The 27,910-nt window shown below is 49.4% G+C and overlaps 2 protein-coding genes across 2 annotated transcripts; both read right to left on the bottom strand.

The window, feature by feature from the left end:
* Nucleotides 1-1,409: 1,409 nt before the first annotated feature.
* Nucleotides 1,410-2,828, bottom strand: SOX12 (SRY-box transcription factor 12). The gene has a single exon (XM_046677959.1). It carries the CDS (start codon nucleotides 2,416-2,418, stop codon nucleotides 1,468-1,470), a length of 951 nt encoding a protein of 316 aa, XP_046533915.1. The 5' UTR covers nucleotides 2,419-2,828; the 3' UTR covers nucleotides 1,410-1,467.
* Nucleotides 2,829-21,223: 18,395 nt separating this feature from the next.
* Nucleotides 21,224-26,128, bottom strand: ZCCHC3 (zinc finger CCHC-type containing 3). The gene has a single exon (XM_046680143.1). The coding sequence runs from the start codon at nucleotides 23,917-23,919 to the stop codon at nucleotides 22,708-22,710; it is 1,212 nt and encodes a 403-aa protein (XP_046536099.1). The 5' UTR covers nucleotides 23,920-26,128; the 3' UTR covers nucleotides 21,224-22,707.
* Nucleotides 26,129-27,910: the final 1,782 nt, after the last annotated feature.

The raw sequence follows: 27,910 nt of genomic DNA on the forward strand, positions 1-27,910 counted from the left end.
ACACACGCCGGTGAGATACAGGTAGTGAGGGCAATGGGGGCGTGGGGAGGCCGGAGGGGCGGGGCTTGAGCGAGGAGCGGAGAAAGACGGGTAACAGCATCAGCGGCGGGGTCTCTGGGGGCACCCCCACCTGGGCACAACTTCCTCTTACAGCAGCGCTATCCCTATTTTTCAAATGGAAAAACTGAGGCAAAAAACGGCTCACCTCCACTCCTCTGAGCCTCCCCTCAGTCTCACGCAAGCTGTTTAAAAGTGGGGGTCTTCTTGCCACCCCATCTGCCATCGTGCCTCAATTTCAACCCCTCGTACCAACGTGCCTCAGTTTCTCCCAGTGAATACTCTGTGGGCACCGAGGGTGGACTTGAGCGACAGAAACGGGTGTCGGCTTAGGGAGGAGTCCCGGCTGGGAGTGTGCCCTGAGGTGGGCACTTCTGAGGGTGAGGGGGAAGGAAGGGAGCAGAGGGCCCCTGTCCCCTAACAGACTGGGAGGAGTCTCGGTTCTGAGTTTTCTTGAGCAGCCCCTTCTTCTCGTGGTGGATTTCCAGAGAAAGACCCTACCCCTAATTCCCAGGTGGGAAAAAAAAGGGGAGTTTTCTGGTGACCAGGATAGGCTGTAGAGGCAGTCAAGCAGTCGGTGTCGGGGGTATACACGTGGGGCTGGGCGACTCCGTAAGGGAAAAGGGGCTCTGCCACTTGGGAGAGTTCCAAGCTCCAAATCCTCCCTTCCGGGCCAGCTAGTCTCTTTCCCCCCATTCCGAGCGCTCCTCCCATTAAGGCAGCGACGCCCCGTCGGGTTGAAAGGAAGCCGCGGCTCCGGGATCAAAAGATTTCTCTGGATCGCTCTATACCCGCCCCCTTCTCCCCGGAGCGGGTGACAGCCGCTTGCGGTCCGACAGGGGCCAGCCCCCTCCTCCCAAGAAGCAGTAAGCATGCGCGAGAAGGGGGCGGGCCCCAGCGCCCCGAGAGTGAGGAGCGCACCCCTCCCACTGCCTGGGAGGGGAGGGGCATGGGAGGAGCGCTCGGGGCCGCCCAGCCGCAGCGCCCCCCTGAACAGGAGGAGAAGGGAGGCGGGCGAGGCGAAGGCGGAGGGATTCGGGAGCGAGGGCAGGGGCGTGTCCTCCGGCCACTAGGGGGGCGGGGGGGGGCGTGTGCAAAGTGGGGGAGGGGCATAGGTCTGTAGGAGAGGACGGGAGCTGTATCAGAGGGGGGCTGGCTGCTGGTGGCTGTGCGGGAGGGGGCAAGACGGGGAGGGGCTTGGATGTCAGGGAAGGAATGGAGGTTGGGCTGCCTTGGGGTGTGTCTGCGGGGGAGGGGCATGTCTGGATTTGAAGGGGGATGGGCACGTCTAGGAGGGGGGAGGCTGCGCGGGAGATGGGGTGCCAGCCTCGGCCTCCGAGGGGCCCCAATACCTGATTCCTGTATGTAAACAGCTGGTTTGGGGGCGTGCGCGCCCCGCTGACGGTGGGCTCAGTAGGTGAAAACCAGGTCGGCGATGCTAGACGGGCGCCAGTCCCCCGCGATCATCTCGGTAACCTCGGGGGTGCAGTAGTCCGGGAACTCGAAGTGCGACGTGCCCGAGGGGGGCGGCAGGTCCGGGTCGCGGTCCAGGGCGCTGCAGTCCAGGCCGGCGGGGCCGGGGGGCAGTCTGGACAGAAAGCCCAGCGGCTCCTCCCCCGACGCCACCGTCTCCTCTTCGCCTTCATCCGCCGCCGCCACCTCCTCCTCCTCTTCCTCCGGCTCTTCGTCCTCCGACGGAGTCGGGGAGGCGGCGCTGACAGCCGCCCCATCCCCCGACGGCCCCTGGGCGCGCTCCGCTGGTCCCCGGGCGGCCCGCCCCGCCGGGACCATCCTCCACAGCTCCCGCCCGGGGGTCTCGACCAGGCGCACTTCCAGCAGCTCCTCGTCGTCGTCCTCGTCGTCGTCCTCGGGCGCCGCCGCGCCGCCCCCCAGAGGCCCTCCCGCTGCTCGGCGGCCCCCGCGGCCAGGCAGCTGCGGCCCGGGCTTCAGCCGGCTGCCACCACTGCCGCCGCCGCCGCCGGGGGGGCGGGGCCGCGCCTTGGCGGGCGCCCCCTTGCTCTTTTTGCGCGGCCGGTACTTGTAGTCCGGGTAATCCGCCATGTGCTTGAGGCGCAGCCGCTCCGCCTCCCGCACGAAAGGGATCTTCTCCGAGTCCTGCAGCAGCTGCCAGCGGCGGCCCAGGCGCTTGGAGATCTCGGCGTTGTGCATGTCGGGCCACTGGTCCATGATCTTCCGCCGTTCGTGCTGCGACCACACCATGAATGCGTTCATCGGTCTCTTAATGTGGCCGCTCGGGGTCTTGCACCAGCCGGGCTCCCGCGCCCCCTCCTCGGCCGGCCCGGGCCCCGGGGGCGGCGGCCCGCCGTCCCGCTTGGCCCTCGCGCCCCGCTGCTGCACCATCGCGCCTGGGCCCGGGGCCGCTAGACGCCGCCGGGGGCCGTCCGCATCCTCCGCGGCTGGAGGTGGGGGAGGAGGCAGCAGCGACAGAGGGGCGGCCCCGCCCCGCAGCTCGGCCCGGCCCCCGCGAGCTGGGGAGCGAGGAGCTGGGCGCTCGGGCCCAACGGACGGCGGGGGGAGAAGGTCAGCGGCGCGGTCTCAAGCGGGCTCAGCGCGCCCCCGCCGCCTCCGGCAAGTTGCGCCCCGCTGCACTCCACACATTGTTTTGCGGGGGCGGAGGAATCGCACCCCCGGGCCCCCGCGGGCTCTCCTTGCAGCCTCCTGCTCCGCCGCGGCCCGCGCGCGCCGCTCCCCGCCCCGCCGCCTTCCAGTGTCTTTCTCCCCGCGCGGCCCCGCCGGCGCGCGCGCCACCCCTCCCCCTCGCCGTCTGCGGGCCGCTGCGGCGCGCGCGGGGCCGCCCCGTGTAAACACCGAGGTGCCCGCTTGGGCTGCGGCCGGGCCACGCCTCGCGCTCGGGCGGCGCGTCACCCGTTGCTGGGCAGAGAACCTGGTATTTGCATCTCCCAATCGCTGGCTGCCGGAGCGGGGCGGGGCTCGGGCTGCGGGGCTGGGCGGTCTCGCGGCTGGGATTGGGGGTGTAGGATGAAGTCGGTTTCTTTTCTTAGGCTGGGGACCGGAGGGAGGGTGGGGGGACGCCGAACGTGCTTCCCATCTGGCTCCGAAGGCTTGTCCCCGCCCCGCGTTGCCTTTGAAATTTTAGCTTATTCAGTGACACCTGCCGCCAGGTTGGACCTCCGCCCTCTCCTCTTTCCGGGGCGTCTTTTTGGACTGTCTCAGAACAGAACAGGAGGGGGGCCCAGGCTCAGGAAAGCTCCTTAAGGGGACAGACTCATCGTGTCATGGATGTAGCCCCTGCCTAGTACACAGAGGGTCCAGCAACAGAAAGGCTCAACAAATGCTTTTGGACCGCGAGAACAAATCCCTTTCATATTTTTTATCTTGTTTGAGGCGTCACAAGAGTCCTGAGAAAGAAGAGAATATGACGCGCACTGTCCAGATACGAGGACATGCAGACTAGGGCTCGGATCCTAGGCTGGCGGTCCCAGCTCTCCTCCCTGCTCAGCGCACGCAGGGGCTCGGGCACCTCGCCTTCCAGCCAAGGGTCCAGAGTAGGGAGGATTTGCCGCTGTTCACAGTCCTGGGGCGACGTTCGAGGATGCGTGGGCGCCTCACTTCCAGGTCCCACCTGACCCTGCGGCCAGCCGGGTGCGGGACTAGGGCGCGAGGCCCCTTCTGGGTCGGGAGAAGCGTGTGCGGGCACGGGGGTGGAGCCAGGCCGAGGGGCGTGTCCTCGACGCATGCTCGAGGCGCGTGGCGGGGAGGGGCTGCGCGCTCCCCTCTCACCACGTGTGAGCCGGCTCGGGCACCGCCGGGCGTGTGCTGCCCCTGGGGGAGGTCACCTTCACGGCGCTGTGGGCTCGGGCGATGGGAGGGGGCGCTGAGCCTCGTCTCTCGGCATCAGGAGCTGGGAGGGGTCGGGCTTAGGGTCTCTAAAGTGGGACTCTGCTGGGATGTAGTGAGCACTGTCCCGGCTGGAGGAGGGTACGTGTCTCTGCCGGTAGACTTCACTCACCACTGTGTGGGCGGGGGCTGAGAGCCCGGCCGGAGGGTGCGCTGCGCGGGGGAAGGGCTGTGGTGCGGCTCCGCAGACGCGGGGGGCGGGGAGATGCTCTGGGTGCCCGCGAGGGAAATTGGAGCATCGCCGGCGGGAGGGGGCGACTCTTAAAGGCACAGGGTGCTCGGAAGAAGGGCCTGCTCCCGACCAAGTGGTTCCTCCCCCGACTTTGAACGCTGAGATCTTGAGATCCCAGAGTCTGAACCTTCATAATGGCACCCTGGCCGGTTCAGTGCTCGATGGAGTCAATTCCTCTATTCGTATCCCGGTGACCCCTTTTGCTTATCCTTAAAATGGGGAAATAGCAGTTTCTCCTTCATAGGGTTGTTTTATAAATTAAGTAGGATAACTGATGTACCCAAACACATCCCTGACACCTAGTAAACGCTTGCTTGATAGATATTAGTTATCTGGGACTCGGCACCAACAACATAGAGACACCAACATAATAAAAAAAATTGGTCGGGTGGGATTTAACATTTCAAAAAAGGTATCAAAATAGTGATCATGGGAAAAGTAAAAGCTTTTTTGAATTTTCTAACACTTTTACACTTTTCCCGTTTAATATTTATTTAAAATTTTTCTTTAAAATATTTTTTGCTGTGGAAGATTTGCCCTGAGCTAACATTTGTTACCAGTCTTCCTCTATTTTGTATGTGGGCCGCTGCCACAGTATGGCCACTGACGAGTGGTGTAGGTCCAAGCTGGGGAACCGAACCCTGGCCACTGAAGCCCAGTGCAGTGAACTTAACCATTAAGTCACCAGGGCTGGCCCTGTTTTATTTTAAATGACGTATGATGGGCACCACCATGTTTTCAGGGCTTGGGGCCTCTCAAAGGTCTTACTCTGGCTCTGTAGCAGCTGTTATTATTATTATTATTATCATCATTATTATTGTTGCTTCAGTGTACTGGCCTCCTTGATGTTCCTCAAACACAGAAGGCTTGGGCCCACCTCAAGGCCTTTGCACACGCTGTCTTCTCTGCCTGGAAAACTCTCCCCCCCATCCCCACAGGGCTGGCCCATCTCATTTTAGCATCAGCTCTGACAGACTCTCCAGAGAGCCCTGCGCTGATCACTCTCTGCTGTTGCTCACCTGTGCCCCTGCATCTCAGGTGCACAGAATTGCTTGGCTGTGACACATTTTCATCATTGTCCATGATTGGGTCTTTTATTATGTTTCTATGCATTTATTTATACATAATAATATGTATATGTATATTATAGGTATATGTATAATAATATATGTATACATAATATGTATATGTATATATAATAATATGTAGAATAACCAATGAAATCAGCAACCCAACACAAGAACTAGAAGGTTGATAATAACTGACCTTCCCCTATGAACTCCTTTCTCATTCCATCTCCTGCCATCACCCGAGGTGATGTCTATCCCGAACTCCCCATACCTTCCTAAAAAAGGTAACAGCTTTATTGAGATATAAACTCACATGCCATACTATTCACTCACTTAAAGATTTTATTTTTTTCCTTTTTCTCCCCAAAGCCCCCCGGTACATAGTTGTATATTCTTCGTTGTGGGTCCTTCTAGTTGTGGCATGTGGGACGCTGCCTCAGCGTGGTTTGGTGAGCGGTGCCATGTCCGTGCCCAGGATTCAAACCAACGAAACACTGGGCCGCCTGCAGTGGAGTGCGCAAACTTAACCACTCAGCCACGGGGCCAGCCCCTACTGTTCACACATTGAAAGTGCACAATTCAGTGATATCTTCACAGAGTTGGGCAACTATCACCGCAGTCGATTTTAGAATATTTTTGTCATCCCGAAAAGAAACTCTGTACTCATTAACAGTCGCTTCTCCATCTCCTCTACCTCTGCTGGAACCCCCGGCTCCAGGCAACCATTAATCTACTTTCTGTCCTGACGGATTTGCTGTGCCATTTTACATTCCTACCAGCAGGGTATGAGGGGTCCAATTTCTTCTTTCTCTTACTTTTTAAAATATGTTTTCTCAAAAATATGTTCTCTTGCCTTTAGCGTTATCATAAGGGCATCATGCTGTATGTAACATTCTATTTACTTTCTCACTCAATATAATAGTGCTGAGATGCATCTAAATTCTTGCACCTGTGTGGGGTTCATTGCTTTCACACTGTGGGAATGAACTACGCTTTTCCTGTCTGTTGTCCTGGCCATGTTTGGATAATCGCCAGGTCTTTGCTCTTATGCAGAGTGTTACTGTTAACGATCCCGGATGGGTCCCTGGTGCTCAAGTGCAGGAAGGTCCCCTGAGTATATGATGGAAAGTGTGATGGCGACATCCGGGGACAGGTGAATGCTAACTTTTACAAGGTGATGCCAAACTTCCAACCTGTATCAATTTATTTTTCCACCAGAAACGTAGAAGAAATCCTTTTTATCTGCATCTTACCCAAAGTTTGATATTGTCAGATGTCTTATTTTTTTGCCTGCATTATTCTCTTTCATCACCCTTTCTCTTTTCTTCATAGCACTTAACCACATTCTGGAATTATTTGATTTTTCACTTGTTTTTTTTTGCCCATCTCCTCCCCACTAGAATGTCAGCTCCAAGAGGGCAGAGAATTTTGTCTGTTTTGTTTATTGCTCTATCCCTAGGAGGGTGCCTGGTACACAGTAGGTACTCAATTAATATTTATTGAGCGAATCAAAGTCAGTGCTCTATCATGAGTGCACTCAGATTCCTATGGGAGCCCAGAGAAAGAAGTAAAAGTTTGGAAAACACAACTCAAAACTCCAGACTGTCACTGAGATGTGGTGGTTATCAGTGCAGACTACCATGAGTCCTTTCAAATGGATGCCCCAGGGTCTAAACCTTGCAGGCCACAGGAGGTCACGGCTGGGCTCACCACTGAGCCATTCAGCCCAGACTGCAGTAGGTAGACCATGAGGTTCTTGGAGAGATGCTGACCACTGCTACCCCACCAGTCCAGGCCACCATCATCTCTCATCTGGGCACCTGCTCAGCTTCCTTTCTGGTCTCTGTACCCACCAGGTCTCCTTCCATTCTATTCTCCTCCCTAAAGCCAGAGTGATAGTATTTTCCAGTCACACATTTGACTGTGTCTTTTCCCTTCCTAAAACGCTTTAGTGATTTCTCCATTACTCTAAGATAAACACCAGGCTTTCGCTGGCCGACGAGGCCAAGCTTGGTCTGACCCCTGCTCATGGATCTGACCGCCTCTCCTGCTTCCTCTGTCTTGAGCCAGTTTCCAGCCACACCAGCCTCTTTTAGTTTGTGGAATGAGCCGGGCTGCCTCCGCACACAGGGTGTGAAGTCCGTTGCCTTGCCCCTTCCAACACTCCCACCTCTGTCTGCCTCCTTATAGCTCTTTTTCAGTGCACCTGTGGCCTACCCAGTTCATTTGACAGTCTGAACAGATAATTTTTAAGTACCCACTTCCTCTAAATGTCAACATCATTTTCAACAACAGTCACGAAATACAGTGAATAATACTAATGATAATGGGCAGCAAAGAAATGCAGACGGTGAAAATAATCTTTTATGGAACTTTGTATATGTAATTGACAATCAAAATAAATATTACAGTACAAAAAAAGGAAAACACTATTGGATCAATACTAGTCAATTACATTAATATATGTCTTTAAAAAAGAAAAGAAAACATGCATCTACATACTGATCTGTTGCAATAATAATGTTACATTACATTATTTACATTACAGTTTAAAAATACGTAAAACACTTTAAAAATAAGAATCAATTTCAATATTACATATATTATTCAAATTCAGTAAAACAACTTTACTAAATAATAATAATATAATATAATAATACCATTTTAACGAAATAACAAAATTTGCAGTTACCACACTCTGCAATTCGCTCTCCGTTTCGCTGTTTTAAATTTTAAATACAAAAGCTTTAAGTGGTCACCCAGAATGACAGAATTGAAGCAACTCAAGTTCTGGTTCTTCAGCTTCATAATCACTGTGCTGTCATTGTTTGTTTTGAAACTATTGTTTAAACACAGACATATGTTGTACCACAGGGGCTGGAGACACAAGTGGTCAGGAAGCGAGCTGGAACAATTCCGGACTGTTGGGACCTTATTCTCCAAACTCGCGCGTGGAGCTGTGCCTCACTCGGCGTGCGTTACGGGCTGACTATAACGGGGAGTGCTCTGAATGAACTTCCTTGTAGAATATGTTTCTGAGTGGCTAAGGAATTAAAATATGCTATTCGCAGCTCACAAATATATTAAGACTCAAGTCAGACCAACAGCTTGATCTTCGCCGAGGAGCATTTTATCACTGATGCGGTTTGGAATTGTGGGCATATGGCGATAATAAAATGAAGACCGGCTTTTAATCAGTTTTGTTATTGTTTTTAAATTCTCTGCAGACAACACACCCTGTCACTGCCTGCACGGCCCCGCTTGGTACACAGTGGCAGAGCAGAAGCTCCGTGAGATCAGAGGACCCACCTGACTTCTACTCTCCCTGTTGTATCCACAGCACCTAGCAGAGCTTGGCACTCTGTAGAGTCGCAGTGTCTGTCCAGGGAAGAGAGGAAGGAGCCAATTCAGGAGTGGGTGTGGCTGTCCCAAACACTAAGTGTAACTCCACCCTCCCCAACTGTGTCTAGCTCCAAAGCCTCAGTGTGTGCACTGGCCTGGTCCTCAGAGACATTCATAATGGAGAGAACAGTAAGAACAAGATATTTCATTTTTTGATTCATCTAAACTTCTCCTCCTTAAAAAATTCAGAGATTATGACTCTCTGTGTGTGTATGTGTGTGCACATTATAGGGCTCTTTAACTGAATAAGGATAGAACTCACATGTGGCCACTGAGCACTTACATATGGCTAGTGCAAATTGAAATGTGCTGTTTTGTAAAAAATACACACCAGGGGCCGGCCCGGTGGCACAGCGGTTAAGTGCGCACGTTCTGCTCCGGCAGCCTGGTGTTCGCCGGTTTGGATCTGGGGTGCAGACATGGCACTGCTCGGCAAGCCATGCTGTGGTAGGCATCCCACATACAAAGTAGAGGAAGATGGGCATGGATGTTAGCTCAGGGCCAGTCTTCCTCAGCAAAAAGAGGAGGATTGGCAGCGGATGTTAGCTCAGGGCTAATCTTCTTCTTCAAAAAAATACACACCAGTTTTCAAAGGCTTAGCATAAAAAATGAAAATATCACATTAATATTGTTTTCTATTGATTATATGTTGATATTATAATATTTGGACATATTGAGTTAAAGAAAATATGTTAAAATTAATTTCATTTGTTTCTTTTCTATTTTAACCTTTTTAAATGTGGCTTCTAGAAAATTTAAAATTACACTATGGCTTGCATTATATTTCTAATAGATAGTACTAATATAGAAGATAGAGGTTTTTCTTGTCTTTACCTGGCAAAGTAAAAAGCTGGCAATCTTTTGCCGGTCCCCAAATTTTAAAAAGTGTTCTTTTTTTAGGGGAGGGAGGATTATTATTTTTTTTAACTCTCTATGAAATCCCAATGTCTTAAGCACCTTGAGAGAATGCTGGGTTGCCAATCCATGAGATGTAGTTTGAGACTCAGAAGGACAAGGCAGAGAGGAGAGAGCAGCACTGGGGACATGTTCACGGGGAGAAGAGGACTGCGTCAGAATCATTTTAGCAGCACCAGCAGCACTGATGGAATTGGGGAGTAATCAGATTGGGAGAAGGAAGGGTAAGTGACCAGATGGGGGAGGGGATTTAATCTGGATAGTGGGTCCCATCTGGTGTCTCTGAAATCACACCCCATTGGTACATCTCCATGTCTCCTGGAGTATAATCCTTATCCCCACAACCTGACTCTGAAATTCATTAGACTTTTTCCTTGGGGATGACCGTATAATTTATCCTGAAAGGTGACACTATTAGTAATTATGCTGGAACAACGGAAATAAACTGAGACTGCCTGGGTAAACTGGGAAGTAAGTCATCCTCATCTTATTGGCTAAATCTCGGGGACTCCCACAGATGACTCAGAAGCCAATTATGGAAATACTGGGGCTTTAAGCAATCAAAGCCCCCAGGATTTGAAGGAAACTTTGTTTAATGTTCTGAGTCTTTAGGGAGTCACTTCAGCTCATTTGCCTCAGTTTCTTCATCTGAAAAATGGGAGTAGACATGGGCCATGGTAAAAGTTCAATGAGTGGTAGCTATAACAAGAGCAACAACAAAAATACCCTATTGTGTGTCTTCTCTTTTTTAAAAAAAAAAGAAAAGAAAAAAAGGCACAAAAAGGCAAAACTACAGAGACAGTAAGAAGATCCGTGGCGGCTGAGGTTTGGGGAAGAGAGGCGTGAACAGGTGAAGCACAGGGACTTTTTAAGTGAAACTCTTCTGTATGATCCTGTAACGGTGGATACAGGACAGTATGCATTTGTCAAAAACCACAGAACTGTACACCACAGCATGACAATGAAAAAAAATCATTTAGGACATCTGGAGAATCCCAAGATGGAATGCAGAATGTGAGGGAACAAACTGTAATGTGAATGCATGAAACAACCTCAGTGAAAGGGGTGAAGGAAAGGGTGCTGACTTAAGGAAGTTTAGAAGTGAGTGGAGTCTGTAAGACTAAAAGCAGAAGAAAGTGCACAGAAGTACTGACTAGTTGATAAGTTACCACGGGGGCTGTGGGTTCACAGCGCTGGTACTGCTATACGTGTATACCGGAATTGAACAGTTAAGTGAACGCATGGTGGAGGCCAGGTTTCTCCCTGTGGGAATGGGAATTTACCGATAAACAAGGGGGGGAGGCTAGAATGATTCATGTGCTTATGGATTAGAGATGGAAATATAAATATGAACTCAAGTTTAGCTTAATATATACACAGATGCTTACATACAGAAATGTTGTCATCTTTCAAGGGGTGAATTTATAGATTTGTGTTTAGTATACATAGACACATATATTTTGTTGTTCTGTTGGTTGAGAAGGCTTAAAAGAAATGACAAGCCAGTAGCAATGAGCACACTTAATGCCCAAATCTTGGTTTCTAATACCGTTCTCCAATAGGAGGAATCAGGGCTTTTGTGAAACAGCTGATGCTAGGACTGGGGCAGGAAATATACAAGATGAGCCTGGGGCATCAAATGGTGCTGGAAAGTAAGAAAGTGCTCAAGAACAAGAACGAAAAGAAAAGACACAGAAAGAGGGGGTATGTCAAAGGGACACAGGAGCCAACTAAAAGAGACATGAGGTAAATGCAATGTGGCATCCTGGACGGGATCCTCGGATAGAAAAAGGACATTAGGTAAAAACTAAGGAAATCTGAATAAATTGTGAACTTTAGTTAATAATAATGTATCAACATTGGTTTCTTTCTTTCTTTTTAAAGATTTTTTTTATTTTTCCTTTTTCTCACCAAAGCCCCCTGGTACATAGTTGTGTATTTTTAGTTGTGGGTCCTTCTAGTTGTGGCGTGTGGGATGCCTCCTCAGTATGGCTTGATGAGCGGTGCCGTGTCTGTGCCCAGGATCCAAACCGGTGAAACCCTGGGCCACTGAATCAGAGCGCACCAACTTAACCACTCGGCCACAGGGCTGGCCCCGACACTGGTTTCTTAATTGTAATAAATGTACCATATTAATGTAAAGTCATAATAATAGAGGAAACAGGTTAGGTGGGGGATATAGGAACTTTTTATTATCTTTGCAATTTTTCTGTAAATCTAAAACTGGTCTAAAAAATAAGTTTATTTTTTTTAAATGGCACAAGATTTTAAAAATTCATTTAGTTTATTTAGACTTTAGAGCGTTGAAACCATTACACAGCCTGCCTTAAAAATGGAATTTCTGGGGCCAGCCCCGTGGCCGAGTGGTTAGGTTCGAGCGCTCTGCTTCGGTGGCTCAAGGTTTTGCCAGTTCAGATCCTGGGTGCGGACATGGCACCACTCATCAGGCCATGTTGAGGCAGCGTCCCACATGCCACAACTAAAAGGACCCACAACTAAAATATACAACTACGTACTGGGGGAATTTGGAGAGAAAAAGCAATTAAAAAAAAAAAAGGAATTTCTGGGGCTGGCCCCATGGCCGAGTGGTTAAGTTTGTGCACTCTGCTTTGGTGGCCCAGGGTTTCACTGGTTTGGATCCTGAGTGCAGACCTAGCATCACTCCTCAAGCCATGCTGAGGTGGTGTCCCACGTAGCAGAGCCAGAAGGACCTACAACTAGAATATACAACTATGTACTGGGGGGCTTTGGGGAGAAGAAGAAAAAAAAGAATATTGGCAACAGATGTTAGCTCAGGTGCCAATCTTTAAAAAAAAAAGAAGGAATTTCTTCACTGGATAAAGAGAAATATTCGTTTATCTTACAGTTTTAATATGTTTCGAATCTAGGAGTTAAATTGTCCAATGAAAGTCGGCTACCAATTACTTGTTAAGGTCTCATGAACTCAGCATCAAAAACAGCGTCTTTAATTTGTATGTATTTGAAATACAAACAAGGAAAGATGACTAGTTCCTTGATCACTTTAAATTAAATGAAAATCCCTATAATGAAAGAAATCCACAGAGCAGATGTCAACCTCATTGCCTAAATTTTCCTTGCCTAAAATTCTTTTAGTAGAGAATGACATACATTGTTGTGTAATTGGAACCGTTTTGTTCTCCTTAAATAAAATACCAACCAAAGATTATTCAGGGTGCAACTGACAGAGGCGTTACTGCTAGTTCCTTCTAATTTGGAGAATTCCTTTTTTTGAAAAATCGAGTCCTGTTGCTACATTGAAGCCAGAGGGAGAGCAGGGTCGAAGCTCATTGGTGGGGTCGCTGGGCCGAGGGCAGGGCTCTAAGCCAAGGGACCTGCCCATTGGTGGGCTGCCCAGCAGCTGCGGGGCGGGGGCGCCTGGGATGGAGCTCGGAGCTCATTGGCTGCGCCGCCGGAGGATGGTGTAATGGACCGCCAAGGCCTGTGCGGCCGGTTTCTACGGCAACGGAGGCTTGAAAGAACCACTCAGATTTCGGCGTTCGCCCCCAACTCCCCCTTCCGGAGGGGGCAGGGCGGCCTGGATTTGAGGGCCTATGGAGGAGGCGTGGGGGCTGGGAGTTAAGGGGACAGGGCCAACCTAGCAAAGCAACATTTGAACTGGGGTCGAGGAACCTGGCCTGCGTGCTCACTGGAAAAAAATCAGCCAAACAGAAAGGCGTAAAGAAGGAAGAGAAAAATGACATATAATTCCATCCTCCCCTGACCTCTCCACTGGTAACATTTTGCATGTGAACGGACACAAAGCCTGGCACTGAGCAGGAGCTCAGTACTTAATGGGAGGGGGAAAGAAAGGAAGGGAGGCGGGAAGAGAAGGAGAGAGGGAGGGGGGATCCATGATGTGGGCAACGTGGCGTGAGACAACGTGCCCGTCCTATTGGGCTGAAAGTCCACAGACAGACCCCTAGAGCTGACGGGGTGTGACAGCCTTGGACACAGGGGCTTGAAGGAGAGAGGGGTCGCCGGTGCACTGGCAGGAGGGAGGGAGCGGCAAACAGGATCCTGAATCTGGATGTCTGGGAGACCCCCTGGGTTTACATTGCCGCGGGCGCTGCCACTTACCAGCTGCCAGTGCTTCAGCTCTCCAGATCCCAGTGTCTTTGAGTCTGGGGAGTAATAAACAGTTCTACTTCATTGAGTTGGTGTCGGAATCGAGTTGAGATAATGCATGTCGAGTTCTTAATACAATGCCTTAAACATAGTAACCGTGCAGTCCCCGGTAGCTATTATCATAACTGAAGAAGGGGTAGGATTTGACTAGTGGAGACAACAGAGAGGTTATCATTATGGGTGTGGGTAAGGAGGGCGGAGGGAGGAGCAGTGTGGAAATCCTACAAAAGAGACCAGTTTGGATGTCATATAGAAAATCCTGGGGGAGGATGGCCAGAGGGTAAAAAGGAAAAATAACCAGGATAGCTACTGTTTACTGAGGGCCTGGCACTCTGCCCAGCCCTATACATGAATTGTTTTATTTCGTTTTCTCACCAGCCCTGATGAGGCAGTTGCCATTAAAGCCGTTCTTCTGGTAAGGAAACAGGCCGGGAGAGGTTATGTGGCTTGTCTTAAGCTAAGAAATGACACAACCAACAGGGACATTTGTGGGGCCCTGGACAGGAGGACAGTTGGAGGCCCATATACCATATGTCTCTAAACAGTTAGAAGTTATACATCAATCTAGTGTGTTATATTCTCCTTGTCTTAACAACCTAGAAGGCCAGGTTCAAGTTAGAATTCCAGAACCTTTGGAGTTCTGGGCCAGAATGTGTTGACCCAAGGAGGGCTAACCCCTGTCCTGCATCCAGCTGTTGTCCCGCTACCTCCCATCCCATCAGTGAGGGACCCAGCATGCATGAACAGACACCCCAGCCCCCCATCCAGGCTGTCTCCTGCAAACAGCTACTTTGAGACCTAAGCCTCAGGCCTCTAGGGTGTGTCTCAGGCGGTGCTGTTTGCCCTCAGCTGGGATGGACCCAGGGAGGAGGCCTGCTAAAGCTCTGTAAACAAACTTAGGGACATTTTGGAAGGGAATTCTGAGGTCTCAGAGAATGTTTTAGAAAGAGAGGGTGCAGACTCTGGGTGGGCAGTTCCCCTTGTGCCTACAGAATCCTCCTCCTGCCACCTGGGGAGGGGTCCTAGGGCTCAGGGCGGGGCTCCTCTTGCGGGGGCGGGAGTATTGAAGCCAGGCCTTCAGAAGCCAGCAGCCTGGGGCTCTCCCCTGTGCCTCACAATACCGGGGAGTTGCAGGCTAAGTTTCAGTAATATGCCCCCAGAGAAATAGGGGAGGATGGGCCCGACCCCCAGGCTGAAGGAAACCCTTATCGGAGGTGAGAAGACTGAAGGGGTCAATTCACTTTCTAAAGATAAATGAACAAGACTTCTTCAGTATAGAGGCAGTGACAGGTGTGCTGAGGGATACCTTGAGTACCATTAAGAAGGACAAGTAGACACATGTCCTGATCTGTAACCTCAGCCGAGTAATTTCTAGATCATTCATGCAATCATATTCATTGGGCTTTTACTATGTGCCAGGCACAGTGCTAACTACTGGAGCTACAACCGGGAGCAAAAGGTCACGCTGCCGGCCCTCTGGGAGCTCAGCAGAGGCAGACATTAATTAAATCGCGGCATAAATAAACGTATCATTGTATCTGCAGTCCGTGCTGGGAGAAGGGGAGCGTGAGAGAGAGGGTCCGCTCCGGAAGGTTAGGGAAGGCTGCGTGAGGAAGCGGCCTCAGAGCTGCGCGCCGGGGAAGGTAAGGGTTAACCCGGGTCGGCCAGGGAGGGGGAATTCCTGGAATGACTAGCAGGAGCCCGGCCAGGGTGAGGGGGTGAGGCCCAGAGGAGGCAGGGCCTGGGGGGCCCCAGGGAAGACAATGTCTTTGAAGGTCTTTAAGCTGGGGAGTAATCGGATCCAATTTCGTTTTGGGGAGGATTCTCCTGGATTGAGGGAGACCAAGCTTTGGAGCAGGAAGACGAGTGAGTCGGCTGCTGTCGAGTCTTAAACTTTCCTATCAACGTTTCCTATTTTTAAAGATAGAGGAAATGGACTCCTGTCTCTGCAGAGTCTAGGAATTTCTTTGAAGTCTTATGTTGGGTTTTACATTTATTTTTGTTATTAATGGGTTTTTTTGGCTGGAGATAATACATGAAATAGTTAAAACAAAACAAAAACACCCCAGGGATATACTGTGGAAAATAAGTTTCTTGCCATCCTAAACCCCGTATATCCAGTTCTTCTCAGAAGCTATAACAGTTACCGATTTCATTAATATTCTTCCAGAGTTATTCTATACATAAATAAGCATGTGTGTATATTTATTCCATCATTTAAAAATGTAATACATATATCAAATCATTACATTGTACACTTTAAATAGCTTACAATTTTATTTGTCAATTATACCTCAATAAAGCTGAAAAAAATAAAATTAAAATGTAAACAGTAGCATACCATATCTTGCTTTGTTCACTTTAAAATATGTCTTGGAGGGGCTGGCCCCGGGACCTCATGTCATGGTTAGATTTGGCACGCTCCACTTTGAGGCCTGGGCTCACGGGTTCAGATTCTGGGCACAGACCTACACCACTTGTCAGCCATGCTGTGGAGGCACCCCACGTACAAAATAGAGGCAGAGTGGCACAGACGTTAGCTCAGGGCTAATCTTTCTCAGCAAAAAAATAAAAAATAAAAAAATAAAATATATCTTTGAGATTGTTCCATATTGGTACATACAGAACTGTTCTTTTTAACAGCTGCATAGTGTTCCACTATTTGGATGTGCCAGAGCCTGTCCAACTAGTTCTCTATGGATGGACAAGCAGGTTGTTTCCAGCCCTTGGTACCCCAGGTAATGCTTCAGTGCATATCCTGGTACATACATCTTTGTGCATATGTCTAAGTTGAGCTATAGATTAATTTCCTATAAATGAGTGCTGTGTTAAAGAGCATATGAATTTCAAATTTTGATAGACAGTGCCAACCAAACTGCTTTCCAAAGATGTCAGTCCGTGTTGTATTTTAAAACTCTGAAAAGTTTGCATTCTCCTCCATAATATATCTTTGTTTATCTTCATGAAACACATCCTCCCCTAAACATTCTTAGTCCCTTTGACAAGCCAGGAAGTTGTGCAGTATGCATCTGTTGGCTTCGCACGTGCCCGGGACACTCCCATGGAGCTCCTCCTCCCGCCTGGTGTGATCTGACCCCTGCTCACCCTTGGCTTCATCTTGTCCCACTCCGCATTCCGCCGTACTGGACTCCTTCCAGTTGCTCTTTGTCGGCCACACCTGGAGTTGATAGGAAGCGACAGAATGGGCACTCTGGCTGAGAATGAGGTCTCAGACGGGCCCAGAATCCTCTTTTGAAAGGAGTTGGATGCTAGGTTGACTCCTAGAGCAACAGGGAGGCCTAGAGGGAGTAAAAGGGTCAGAGTGCTAGATCAGCATTTTAGGAAGATTATTTGTTCCTTCATTGGCCTCCTGCTCCCATCACTCTCCCTCCAAAAGGCCCTCACCAGTGGCCTCCACATTACTCAGTCCAACGGGCACTCTTCGATCCTGACTTTACGTGACATTTCTCAAAGCTGATTTTACTTGACCTCTCGCAGCACTCAACACAGTTGTTAACCCCTGCTGCTCGCAACTATTGTCCCCTGATTTTTATGTCTCTGCACTCTTGTTTTCCTTCTCCCTTTCTGGCTGTCCTTTCTCAGTTTTTCACGGTGTCCTTTTCTACCAGGGAGAAGTCTGACATGTCAGAGTTGCTTAAGGTCTGATCTGGCTTGCTATAATCTTTCTCCCCTACGCTTTCTCTCATGACCCATTAGGAGATTGTAAAATCAATTTAATGAGTCATATAAGAATCTTATAAAAGAACAAAGCAATAGAAAACATTAAGGCACACCACCCACAAGGTTAATACAATTTTTTATATATTCTTTATATATACAAACTTGTTTCTTTATGTGTAAGTACACACATGCATGTGTCTGATGGCTGCAATGTAAAATGTGTATCTTACTGTGGGATGTAGTTAGGGTTGGAAAGCCATTGCTATAGGGACTCTTAGGTTTCTTTCTCAAGCCCAGAACTCTCCTTAGAATTTAAGACCTGTGGAACCATCTATTCCATACCTCCCCTTAGACGTCCTCTATGGCGACTTAAAACTCAACACATCCAAATCCAACTCAAGACCTTCCTCTCAGACTTGGATTTTCTCCTCTGTTGTGCATCTTGGGGAAGGGCCCCACCATCTATCCACTTGCAGAAGCTGGAAACTTGGGAGTCATCCTTGGGACTTACCCTTCCCCCAGCCCATGTCTAAGTCTTGTTGACTTAAATCCCTAAATATCTCTTTACCCTGCCTGCTTTCCTCTTCTCTTTCCACCATCCAGCTCCAAGGTACCCTCACCTCTCACCTGGGTAAACTGGACTTCTTTCCACTTGGGCTCCCTTCTGACCCATTCTCTACAAAGTATCCTGAATGGTCTTTTAAAAGTACAATCCCAGGACCAGCCCCATGGCTTAGTGGTTAAGTTTGCCGTGATCCCCTTTGACAGCCTGGGTTTGGTTCCTGGGCATAGGCCTACTCCACTCGTCAGCAGCCCTGCTGTGGCAGTGTCCCACGTACAAAATAGAGGAAGATTGGCACAGATGTCAGCTCAGGGCAAATCTTCCTCATGAAAAAAAAAAATCCCAAAAAACCCTGATCATGTCACTTCCTTTAAAAATCTTTCAATGGCTTTCTCATTCTTAGACTCAAATTCTAAACACGGCTGACCAGCACTCCCAAGATCTGCAGCCTTATTTTGTGCCATCATCTCCCTCCCCCTCTCTGTACTGTAACCACAGCTGTGCTAGATACGGTTGGTTGGCAGACAGCATCCATTCCCACTCTGTTTATGTGCCTTCCTGGGCTACACATGCTGGAAAGCTGAAACATTTCCTGTCTCCCTTGCAGCTAGGGCTCCAGCAAGTAGATGCACTTGCATGAGATCTGGAAGGTGGAAGTAAGGCAGTAGTCGAAATTTCGGCTGTTTTTGTTTGTAAGGTCATGGCGACACGAGTGTATAGTCTCTGGCTTCAAGGACAAGACATTTCACTATCCTGGCAAGAGCACTGGCAGTGGCTTTCTGACCCCAGCATCCTGTCCTTGGGTGGCAGTTTCAGTCGTGTGTCCTTAAGCTCAGCCTTTCCAGGGATGGCCTTCTGGTTCCTTTCTGACTCTGAGAGAGGTAGCAGCTCCTCAGTAGGTCAGTTCTGTGGTGTTCAAGGAGTCACTCCGAATACCCAGCCTGTGGCCCATCACTTTCCTCACTTCCCAGAGTGGTTTCTGTTTCTAAACCTGCACTGATACACAGGACTTCACTTGGTTTCTAGAATTGACCATCCCTCCTCCTGCTGTAGGGTTGTTACCTTATGCCTTTTGCCTAGGCAACTACCCTCATCACCCCTTAACTCCCACGACCCCTTCTCAATTAACTCACATATCCTTTCAATCTCAGTTCAAACATTTTCTCTAGAAAGTTATCCCTGACCCCTATGACCAGACATTCTCCTTTATTACATTATTACATTTTGTAGTATTGCATTATTACAAAAAAATATATTGTATTATTACCAAAAATAATGCATAATACAAAATATTGCATTATTACAAAAAATTGCATTATTACAAAGCATTGTTACAATTTGTAATTATGTATTTATGTGAGTCTAGAATTTGAGCCCTAGAGGACCTAATTTTTTTTCCTTTTTTTGCTGAGGAAGATTTGCTCTGAGCTAACACCTGTGCCAATCTTCCTCTATTTTGTATGTGGGTCACTGCCACAGCATGACCATTGAGTGGCGTAGGTCTGTGGCTGGGAACTGAACCCGGGCCACCTAAGCAGAGCACACTGAACTTAACCACTAGGCCATGGGGCCAGTCCAGGACTTGCCTATTTTGTTGTATTCCATTGCCTAGAAAGAGATGGTGCTTAATGTACATGTGTTAAGTGAATGAGTGGAATGGAGGTGGCTAGACTGGAAGGTATTAGGACAAAATCAAGCCTCTTAAATTTTGTCACCTCCTCTTGGCCTTTTCCCAACCACATCTTCCTGTGACTCTCTAGCCAGCCTGAACATGCTGTGTGCTCTGACCTCCAGGTCTTTGCACAGGCTGTTTCTGCTTGGATATCTCTTCCTTCTTCATCTGGCTCTTATTATTGCAGATTTCAGTGGAGACATCATCATTTCTTCTAGGAGACCTGTACTTGAGACAATTCTATACTCTTTGTTTCTGAATATTTAAAAATACTTAATTTAAAAATTGCTTGCTTGTTCCTTATCTGTCTCTCCCTCTGCAAGTGCACTGTCTTGTTCATGGCTGTACACAGAGCTCCTTGCACAGGGTCTGGCTCTAACGGCCCTCAGTATTTGCTGAAAGCTGCACGAGTGAACGTCAGCTAGTCGGCCAGCCTCAGTCTGGGGATCTTGGTACACTCCCCAGGAGCCCATCAGCAGTGAGGAATTGTAATTTGGGGGCTGCTAGATCAGGAGAGGAAGCTGGGGGAGGTTTGTTCCGCTCCAGCCCGTGGCACAGTCCCCAGACCGCCAGGCAGGAGGCCCTAAAGCAGATCCTGTGGGGGATGGGCAGGGAAACAGTTTCTTCCTCTGCTCCCTCCTGGAGGGTTGGGGGGAAGGGCAGAGAGAGGGAAGATTCCTTCCAAGGAGGCTCCTTGGCACAGTGCCCACTTGAAGGGGGCGGGGAGTGTGATGAATGCAGGCTTTCTCCCCTGGCCTCCAGCCTCCAGCCCTGCGAGGAAGGGACACCCATGGCAGAGAAGGGACAGAGATGAGGGATTACGGAGGGGTCTGTTTGCTTTGGGAGACAGGAAAGAGAGGGGCTGAGCCACTCTAAAAGGCAGGGTTCCCAAGAGCCAACCATGCCTCAGTTACAGCAGATCAGCTCTGGACATCTCCTCAAATCACTCACTCAAAACATCAGTATATTGGGAACTTTAATTCTTCGGATCAGGCCATCTGAACATCTCAGAGCTGGGAAATCCTTCAGAGGGCTGTGTCTGGGGTCTCCAGGGCTGGCCTGGATGAGTGAGTCAGTTCTCTGGGGAGTTTGCTGGACTCCTTCTCTCTTCCTCCTTTATAACTGGAAGAGATGGATTTTTTCTTTACAGCCCATGAATACTTTGCATCCAATTTGTGGCACTTAGAACAACTGCAGGGTGACGAGGCTGACATCTCCCCCTCTGTTTTCCCATTGGTTGTCATCTCACGACAGCAGTCTCTCTCCTTCATCTTAGCACCCTTCAGAACCCTGGTCTCAAACCTGACTGCCCGTCAGAATTGCTTAGGGATGCTTCCTGAAAACATTTTCACTCACTCCAGTGACTGATTCCTTGGAGCTGAGTCAGGACTTAAAACTTAACAGTGCACTAGGTGATTGTGCTGCACGGGGTTTGGGTGACAAGTCCAAAGGGCCTGGCAAAACACGACAGGTGCTAAGTATTGCCTGCAGGGGCTGGAAATGTATTTGCAGGGTAAACAGTGGTGGGTAGAAAGTATGGATTGAACTAGGGTCTGTATACCCGTGCATCTAACACTTTGAAAGGAAATAGCACAGCAGTGTTAGCAATACAAAAGATAAATATTTATTCAGAACAAAACTTTTAACAATCGGTTTTACATTCTAAGCCACAAGGAAATAGCAAAACATAAAGCAAAGACAAAAACTAAAAGAAAAGCAGTGTACTGTCTTTTCTACTTTAACTTGATTAACACTTAGTTGACCCAATGCCCTCTCGCTTGGCCTATTTCGCAAGTACATTTTAGAGCCAACAGCTCACTCATAATTCCGGGTTAAAATTGCCTTCTCTGGAGAGGCAGGAGGTCGCAGATGAGCTCCACTTAGCTGCTTTTCTGGGGTTTCTAGCTACTGAGGCTAAGGCGCAAATGCAAACCTCTGGTAGGTTTCCCTACTCAGGAGCACCCCCATTTCTCACTGGTGGGAATGAAAGGGGAAGGGGAGGGCCCAAAGGAGCTGGCACGCTTCAATCCACATACGATACCCCAGGGAGCAACAAGTGCACCCTGCATTACCTTCCTTTGTCCCTTCTCTATCTCCCAAGTATTCAGAAGCCCCTGCTAAATCTTCTTTTTCTGCTTCCTCCTTCAGATGACTTCTTGGCATTCCTCTAGGCTCATTATTCTGGAGAGATCAGACTTTCTGGGCCCTCAAGTGTTGAGGAGTATGTTGTGAAGTGTGAGAGGTAGTGGAATGAGCACCGGGCTTGGGGTCAGGGAACTCTACTCTAGGCTAGCTCTGGCACCAGACAGCCATGTGATTTTGACCCAGTCATTTAACCTCTCTGGGCCTGTTTCATCGGCTGGAAGAACCAGGGGATTGGTCTAAACCAACTTTTAGGTCATTTCCAGCAGGAAAATTCTAAATTCCGTGATTCTCTGAAAAATGGCTTCTGAGCCACTGAAAGAGCTATCACAAAGTCCATGCATTTGAATGCCATAAGAGAGGCCCTTGGCCACCATTCAGAGCTTATTGACTCAGATTACATACACTTCTAACAACACTGGTTTCACAAATTCTCAGACCACATAGATTAGAAGCAGCAAATTAAAAGGGGAAGGGAAGAGCTGCAAAAGATAGACACCCTGACAGAAGCCACAGGCAGCAACATCCTCAATTCAACAACACTGATCGAGTGCCTACCACGTGCTGGGCCCCAACCTAGCGCTGGGGCATGACGACGAGCAAGGCAGCCCAAAGGGTGATCATCCGGGGAGAAGACAAGGCGTGAGGAGTAAAAATTACCAAAAAAAAAAAAAAAAAAAAAAACCCCAAATACAAAAACAAAATATTAAAAAAGGAGGGACGACATATCTGCACACTACAGTTCTTGGTAGTCCTTATTGATGACAGAGTCACCAATTGAGAAAAGGCTGAAATGGAGTAAACTCGGTTTAAGAAGGCAGAGAGAGATGTCCTTTGTAGGTTTAAAAAGATCTCCTTCAAAAACGATAAAAAATGGTTTCAAAAAAAGTTTTGGCACTTCAGAGGGGTAAGCTGGCTCTGTGTTCACCCTGGCGGGCAGGCGGGTTGTTCAGTGCCCGGCCACGCCGGTTAGCTGAGCTGCCACGGAATTGTGAACCGCTTTGGGACACTGGGCAAAGGCGTGTCCTCGCTTGCCACAGAGGTTGCACACGATGCCCTTCCGGCAGTAAGGGCTCAGGTGCCCCTCCTCCCCGCACCTGAAGCACCTGTCCTGCGTGCAGCTGCCACTCATGTGGGTCCGGGAACCACATTTAAAGCACGTCTTGGGCTGCCCCTTGTACCAGCTGTAGCCCCGCTCGGCGCCCAGGAAGAAGGCCCCCGGCAGGTGCCGGACCCCGCCCTCCCCCTGGCGCAGCTCGATCTCGCACTTGTACTCCCCGGTCCAGATCCCAAACCTGTCGGTCACTTTCACGGGCACGGCCAGCACATCGCAGTGGCGCTTGAGCCAGGTCACGATGTCCTCCACGTCCACCGTCTCGTTCCGGAAGAGGATGAAGAGCGTCTTCAAGCTGGACTTGCTCCGCCCTAGCACCACAAAGTTCTCCCAGCAGTCCTCCTGCTCGCGCTTCTCCTCGTAGATGCGCAGGAACAGGGCCAGCTTCTCCGCCGAGCGGAAGCTCACGTCGAACTCGCGGCTGCCCGGGATCTGGATGACCGCGTAGATGTCGCTCGGGTCCATGCCGATGGAGCGCAGGATGAGCGCGCCCACCACGAAGTCCCGCGTCGGGCAGGCGCCCTCGTCGCCCTGGAAACAGATGCGCACGAGGAAGCGGCCCTTGCCCGGGGCCGCCGCCGCCGCCGGCTCGTCCGCAGGGGACCGCTCGGCCGCGTCCTCGGCCGCGCTGGGCCGGGCCGGGACCGCCATGGCCGCCGCCGCCGCCGCCTCGGCCTTCTTCCTCCGGCCCGCCTCGGCCGCGCCCTTCTTCTTGCGGGGGTCGGCCGCCTCGCCGGCCGGGTCTCGCCGGCGGCCCTTTGGGTCCCCGCGGCCGGCCGGGGGAAAGTCGCCGAGGCCCGGCGCCGCCAGGCCCGCGGGGACCCCGAGTCCGCCCCCCGCGCCGCCGCCGCCTTCCTCCTCCCGCCGCGGCGGCCGCGACTCGCGGAACTCGCCCTTCTTCTCGGCCAGGTTCTTCACCACCTGGGCCCAGCCCATCTTCTCGCGGGCGCCCTCAGCCTCCTCGGCGCGGGCCGCCGGGCGCGCGGGGGGCAGGAGCTGCGGCCGCCCCCGCTTCCTCTCCTCCTCCGCGCCGCCGCCGGTGGCCATTTTGCCTCCTTCCCAGCATCCTCCTCTCGCCCCCGCGGCCGAGGGGCGCCCATCGCGCGCGCCCGCCCGCGCTGTGGGGCTCTGGCTTTTTTCTTGCTTTTTTTTTTTTTTTCTTGAAATTCGACTCTTCTCTACCCCGCCCCGCCAAAGGTATTTCCTCGCGGCGCGGAGCGGCCAGCGGCGGTCGGCGCCCCCTGCGAGCGAGCGGCCGGGCCGAGCTTCCGGCCGGGCCCGCTGCAACCCCACCTCCCGGCGGCGGGGCGGGCCGGGGCGCGGGGCGCGGGCCTGACCCCGCGCGGGCTTGGCAGCCCGGGCCTCGCTCTCGAGGATTTGGTCTTTCGCAAGCGGTGCTCGATGATTTCATTCAGGCAGCGTTCCTAACGGCCCGCAGCCCAAAGGCGGGACAGAGTCGAGGAAGATCTCGCCCTCTTGTTTTCTTTTTTCTCCTTTTCCTCTGAAAACAAAACAAAACTTCGCTCTCCTTTCTCCCGAGGCGTACTACAATGCATTATTTTTCCAACGGCGGATTAGGAACATTTTCAAACATACAGAAAGTTGAAAGGCTTTTACAGTGAACGTTTTACCTTTAACTTTTTACTGCTTTAGCCTTCTATCATTAAAGTTTTACTTTACCTTATCACATGACATGTCTATCCATCAGTCCTTATTTTTTGGGACATTTCCGAGTAAGTCATACTGCATTATTTTTTTTAGAAAGACTTCCATCATACTCATGATTACAGTTAAAATATTTTGAGCGTTTAAGTGCCCGCTACTGTTCTAAGCACGTTGCAAGCTTTATCACATGGAACGGTCCAAAACAATGCTGTCATTATACCCATTTTACAGGAGGCAGAGGCTTGGAGACAATCGCTCGTCAAGTGGCCGAGTTAGGCGGCCCCACGTGTAGGTGGCTTATATTTCTGCAACAGCTTTGCTTCTGACATTGTAGATCAAGGACTGTTTGCATCAGCCTCTCCGGGAAACCTCTGTAACACAGAGAGTCCCTGGCTAGAGTTAGCACAGGACAGAATCTGTTCCTCATCTGTCTCAACTGGGGCTTTGGAAGCATTGATAAAAATTTGAGTGGTTGAGGGGATGGGTTTAACATCAGTTTTTGTCAGCTTTGTTTTCTTTACACGTATCTGTACGCATTTCAGGGTGCTTCAGTAACCTGTCTGACTTTAGTGGAAAAAAAAAAAAAGATGGACTGTGGAGTCAAGAGACCCTAGTTTGATTGCTTCAAATCTCAGGCTTGTCACATGGGGCCAATGACCTCAGTTTTCGTAACCTAGATTTGTTCCTCCGTAACAAAGAGTTATTAATATCCACTCTCAGAGAACTAATGTGGGGATCTAAGGAGATAGCCCATGTCGTGGAGCTTGGGCCATGATGGGTTTCTGGGAATGATTATGCTTCCTTTCTGCCTTGGACTCTTTCCTCTTTCTCTCCCAGGTCTTCCGCTTCTACTTAGCATTTTGGAGTCCCGGTGAGTTCTTGTCTTAAGATCTTTCCCTTCACTCCAATTCCACATATTGGTCTCTGGGAAGCCAACATCTCCAACTGTTGCGCCATGTGGGCCTTCTAGTTCCCCCACTTTATAACCTCTGACATGGTTTCCTCCATCCTTTCTTTGCCACACATCCCATGATCATACTCGTGTCGTTATCAGAAACATCAAAGTCGTGGGTTCACACATTCCTCTCTTTTATTCTTTCTGCTTGTCTGGCCAAGTCTTTCCTTGGGGGAGGTTATTTACAAAACCAAACAGAACTTATGTATTTTAAATAATCTCTTCCATTCCTCTTACCCTAACCTCCCACCCCAGGTAACTATCACACAATCAAATATCTACACCAGGTACCTTAAGTCAGAAAAATGTGCCGGGTGAACTGGAGAGCACATATTCTATCTGAAGGGACAGTCGCTAGTCAACGCCAGCTGATTATTGTTCTCCGTAAGTGAGGGCCCACTGTGGCCACGTCTTCCAGTTTCTAAACAGAAATCTGAACTCTGGTTTCTCTTTTTTCTGGGAAACATCCTTCCTTCTTCTTCTTTAAGGTTGTCTCCGCTATATTTGGATCCTCCGTATAAATTTTAGAGTCAGCCTACTAAGTTCCAGGAAACCACTTTTTGGGATTTTAATTGGAATTGCATTGCATTTATGCCATTTTATAATACTAAGTCTATCTGTCTATGACCCTACTAGATTTCTGACTTAAGTCTTATTTTATGAATTTCAATAACATTTAATAGTTTTGTCATAAAGGTCTTGCATAATTTTTTTGGGTCCTGGCTCACTCTCAAATTTTACTAACCATATCTTCTTCTACTGTAAGATTTTGTTGGTACATGTATGGCCATCCTCTCCATCAATTCCATCTTTTCTCAGGTCAATTTTTCAGATCCAAGTTTTCTATATTCTCTTTTGGTCATTTTGTGGTTTTGTTTCTTGGTGATTATCACTATCAGCAGTGTTCACTGAAAATTGGTTGAAAGACTGAACATTTATTCATCACAGCATTACTCACAATAGCCAGGATGTGGAAGCAACCCAAGTGCCCATCAACAGATGAGTGGATAAAAAAGATGTGGTATATGTATACAATGGAATACTAATCAGCCAGAAAAAAGAGACAAAATTGTGCCATTTGCCACAACATGGATGGACCTTGAGGGTATTATGCTAAGCGAACTAAGTCGGGCAGAGAAAGACAAATCCTATGTGATTTCAGTCATATGTGCAAGATAAACACACACATAGATAAGGAAAACAGATTAGTGGTTACCAGAGGAGAAGGGGGAGGGGGAGTTTGAAAGGGGTAAAGGGGCGTGTGTATGGTGATGGATAAAAACTAGACTGTTGGTGGTGAACATGATGCCGTCTGTGCAGAAACTAAAATATAGTGATGTACACCTGAAATTTACACAATATTGTAAGCCAATGTGCCCTCAATAAAATTATTTTTAAAAATTTAAAAAGATGGGACATTTGTTCTTATTTCTCAGGGAGTTTATTTAAATATTGTCAGCCATTCTCTTCAGCAGCCTTCCAGCAGTGGGATTAGTCTACTGCAGAGATCTCTGAACCCGGAGCTACAGGGCTCGGCAGGCACCCTGTGAGCAAAGCAGTCCAGATGGGCACCGAGGCCATCTAAGGAGGGCAGCCTTTACCTGTTTCTGGCAGATTATTGTCACGGAGGGCTATCAGAATTGGTCAGTTTGGCATCTCAGTCCAGGTTCTTATTGGCAGACTTTTAGGATTTGCACTATTTTGTAAAGGCTAATTTGGAGACCGTGGAGGAGGCCTGACTTGAGACGGACCTTGAGAGAAGCAGATTTTGGAGAGCCAGAGAGAAAAAAAATCTGTGGAATTAGAATTATTACCCCTATTTGCAGATGAGGAAATTAGGCTCAGAGAGGTAAAGTGAGTTGCCCAATGTCACAAAGCTAGTAGTAGCTTAGTGACTGTCAAAATTTGAACCCACATCAACCCAACTCCAAAGCTTATATGCTTAGCCACTTAGGTACTTCTGCCTCGTGTCTGTAAAATGGAGACAATGATGCCTACCTCAAGGTTGCTATTTACTGACAATTTACATTCATGGTTGTCTTGGCACACAAGATGAGCTCTCTTCCTTTTAAGGGCATGACCAAAAACTTGCAAACATTTCTTCTGCTCGCTTCACATTTGCCAAAACCTAATCATATGGCCACACTTAGCTGCAAGAAAGGCTGGAAAATGAGGTCTTTAATTAGGCAGCCCATGTGCGCAGTAAAAATTCTAATACTTCAGAAGAAGGGTAGAGTGGCTATTGGAGGCCATTAGCAGTATTAGCCACAATGGTGTTAATCTTCAAACAAAACAGTGAAATAGGCATTGTTGTGCCTCTTTTACTGATGAATAAACTGAAGCTCAGAGACATGAAGAAACTTGCTTAAGCAGGGATTGGAATCCTGACCCGTATTTGCCCCACCATGTTCTGCTCCC

This window comes from Equus quagga, chromosome 12, assembly GCF_021613505.1.
Source record: "Equus quagga isolate Etosha38 chromosome 12, UCLA_HA_Equagga_1.0, whole genome shotgun sequence".
Classification (NCBI taxonomy): Eukaryota; Metazoa; Chordata; class Mammalia; order Perissodactyla; family Equidae; genus Equus; species Equus quagga.

Excerpts from the sequence above, each read along its gene's own strand:
- SOX12 (XM_046677959.1), bottom strand. The coding sequence starts at position 2,418 with ATGGTGCAGCAGCGGGGCGCGAGGGCCAAGCGGGACGGCGGGCCGCCG.
- ZCCHC3 (XM_046680143.1), bottom strand. The coding sequence starts at position 23,919 with ATGGCCACCGGCGGCGGCGCGGAGGAGGAGAGGAAGCGGGGGCGGCCG.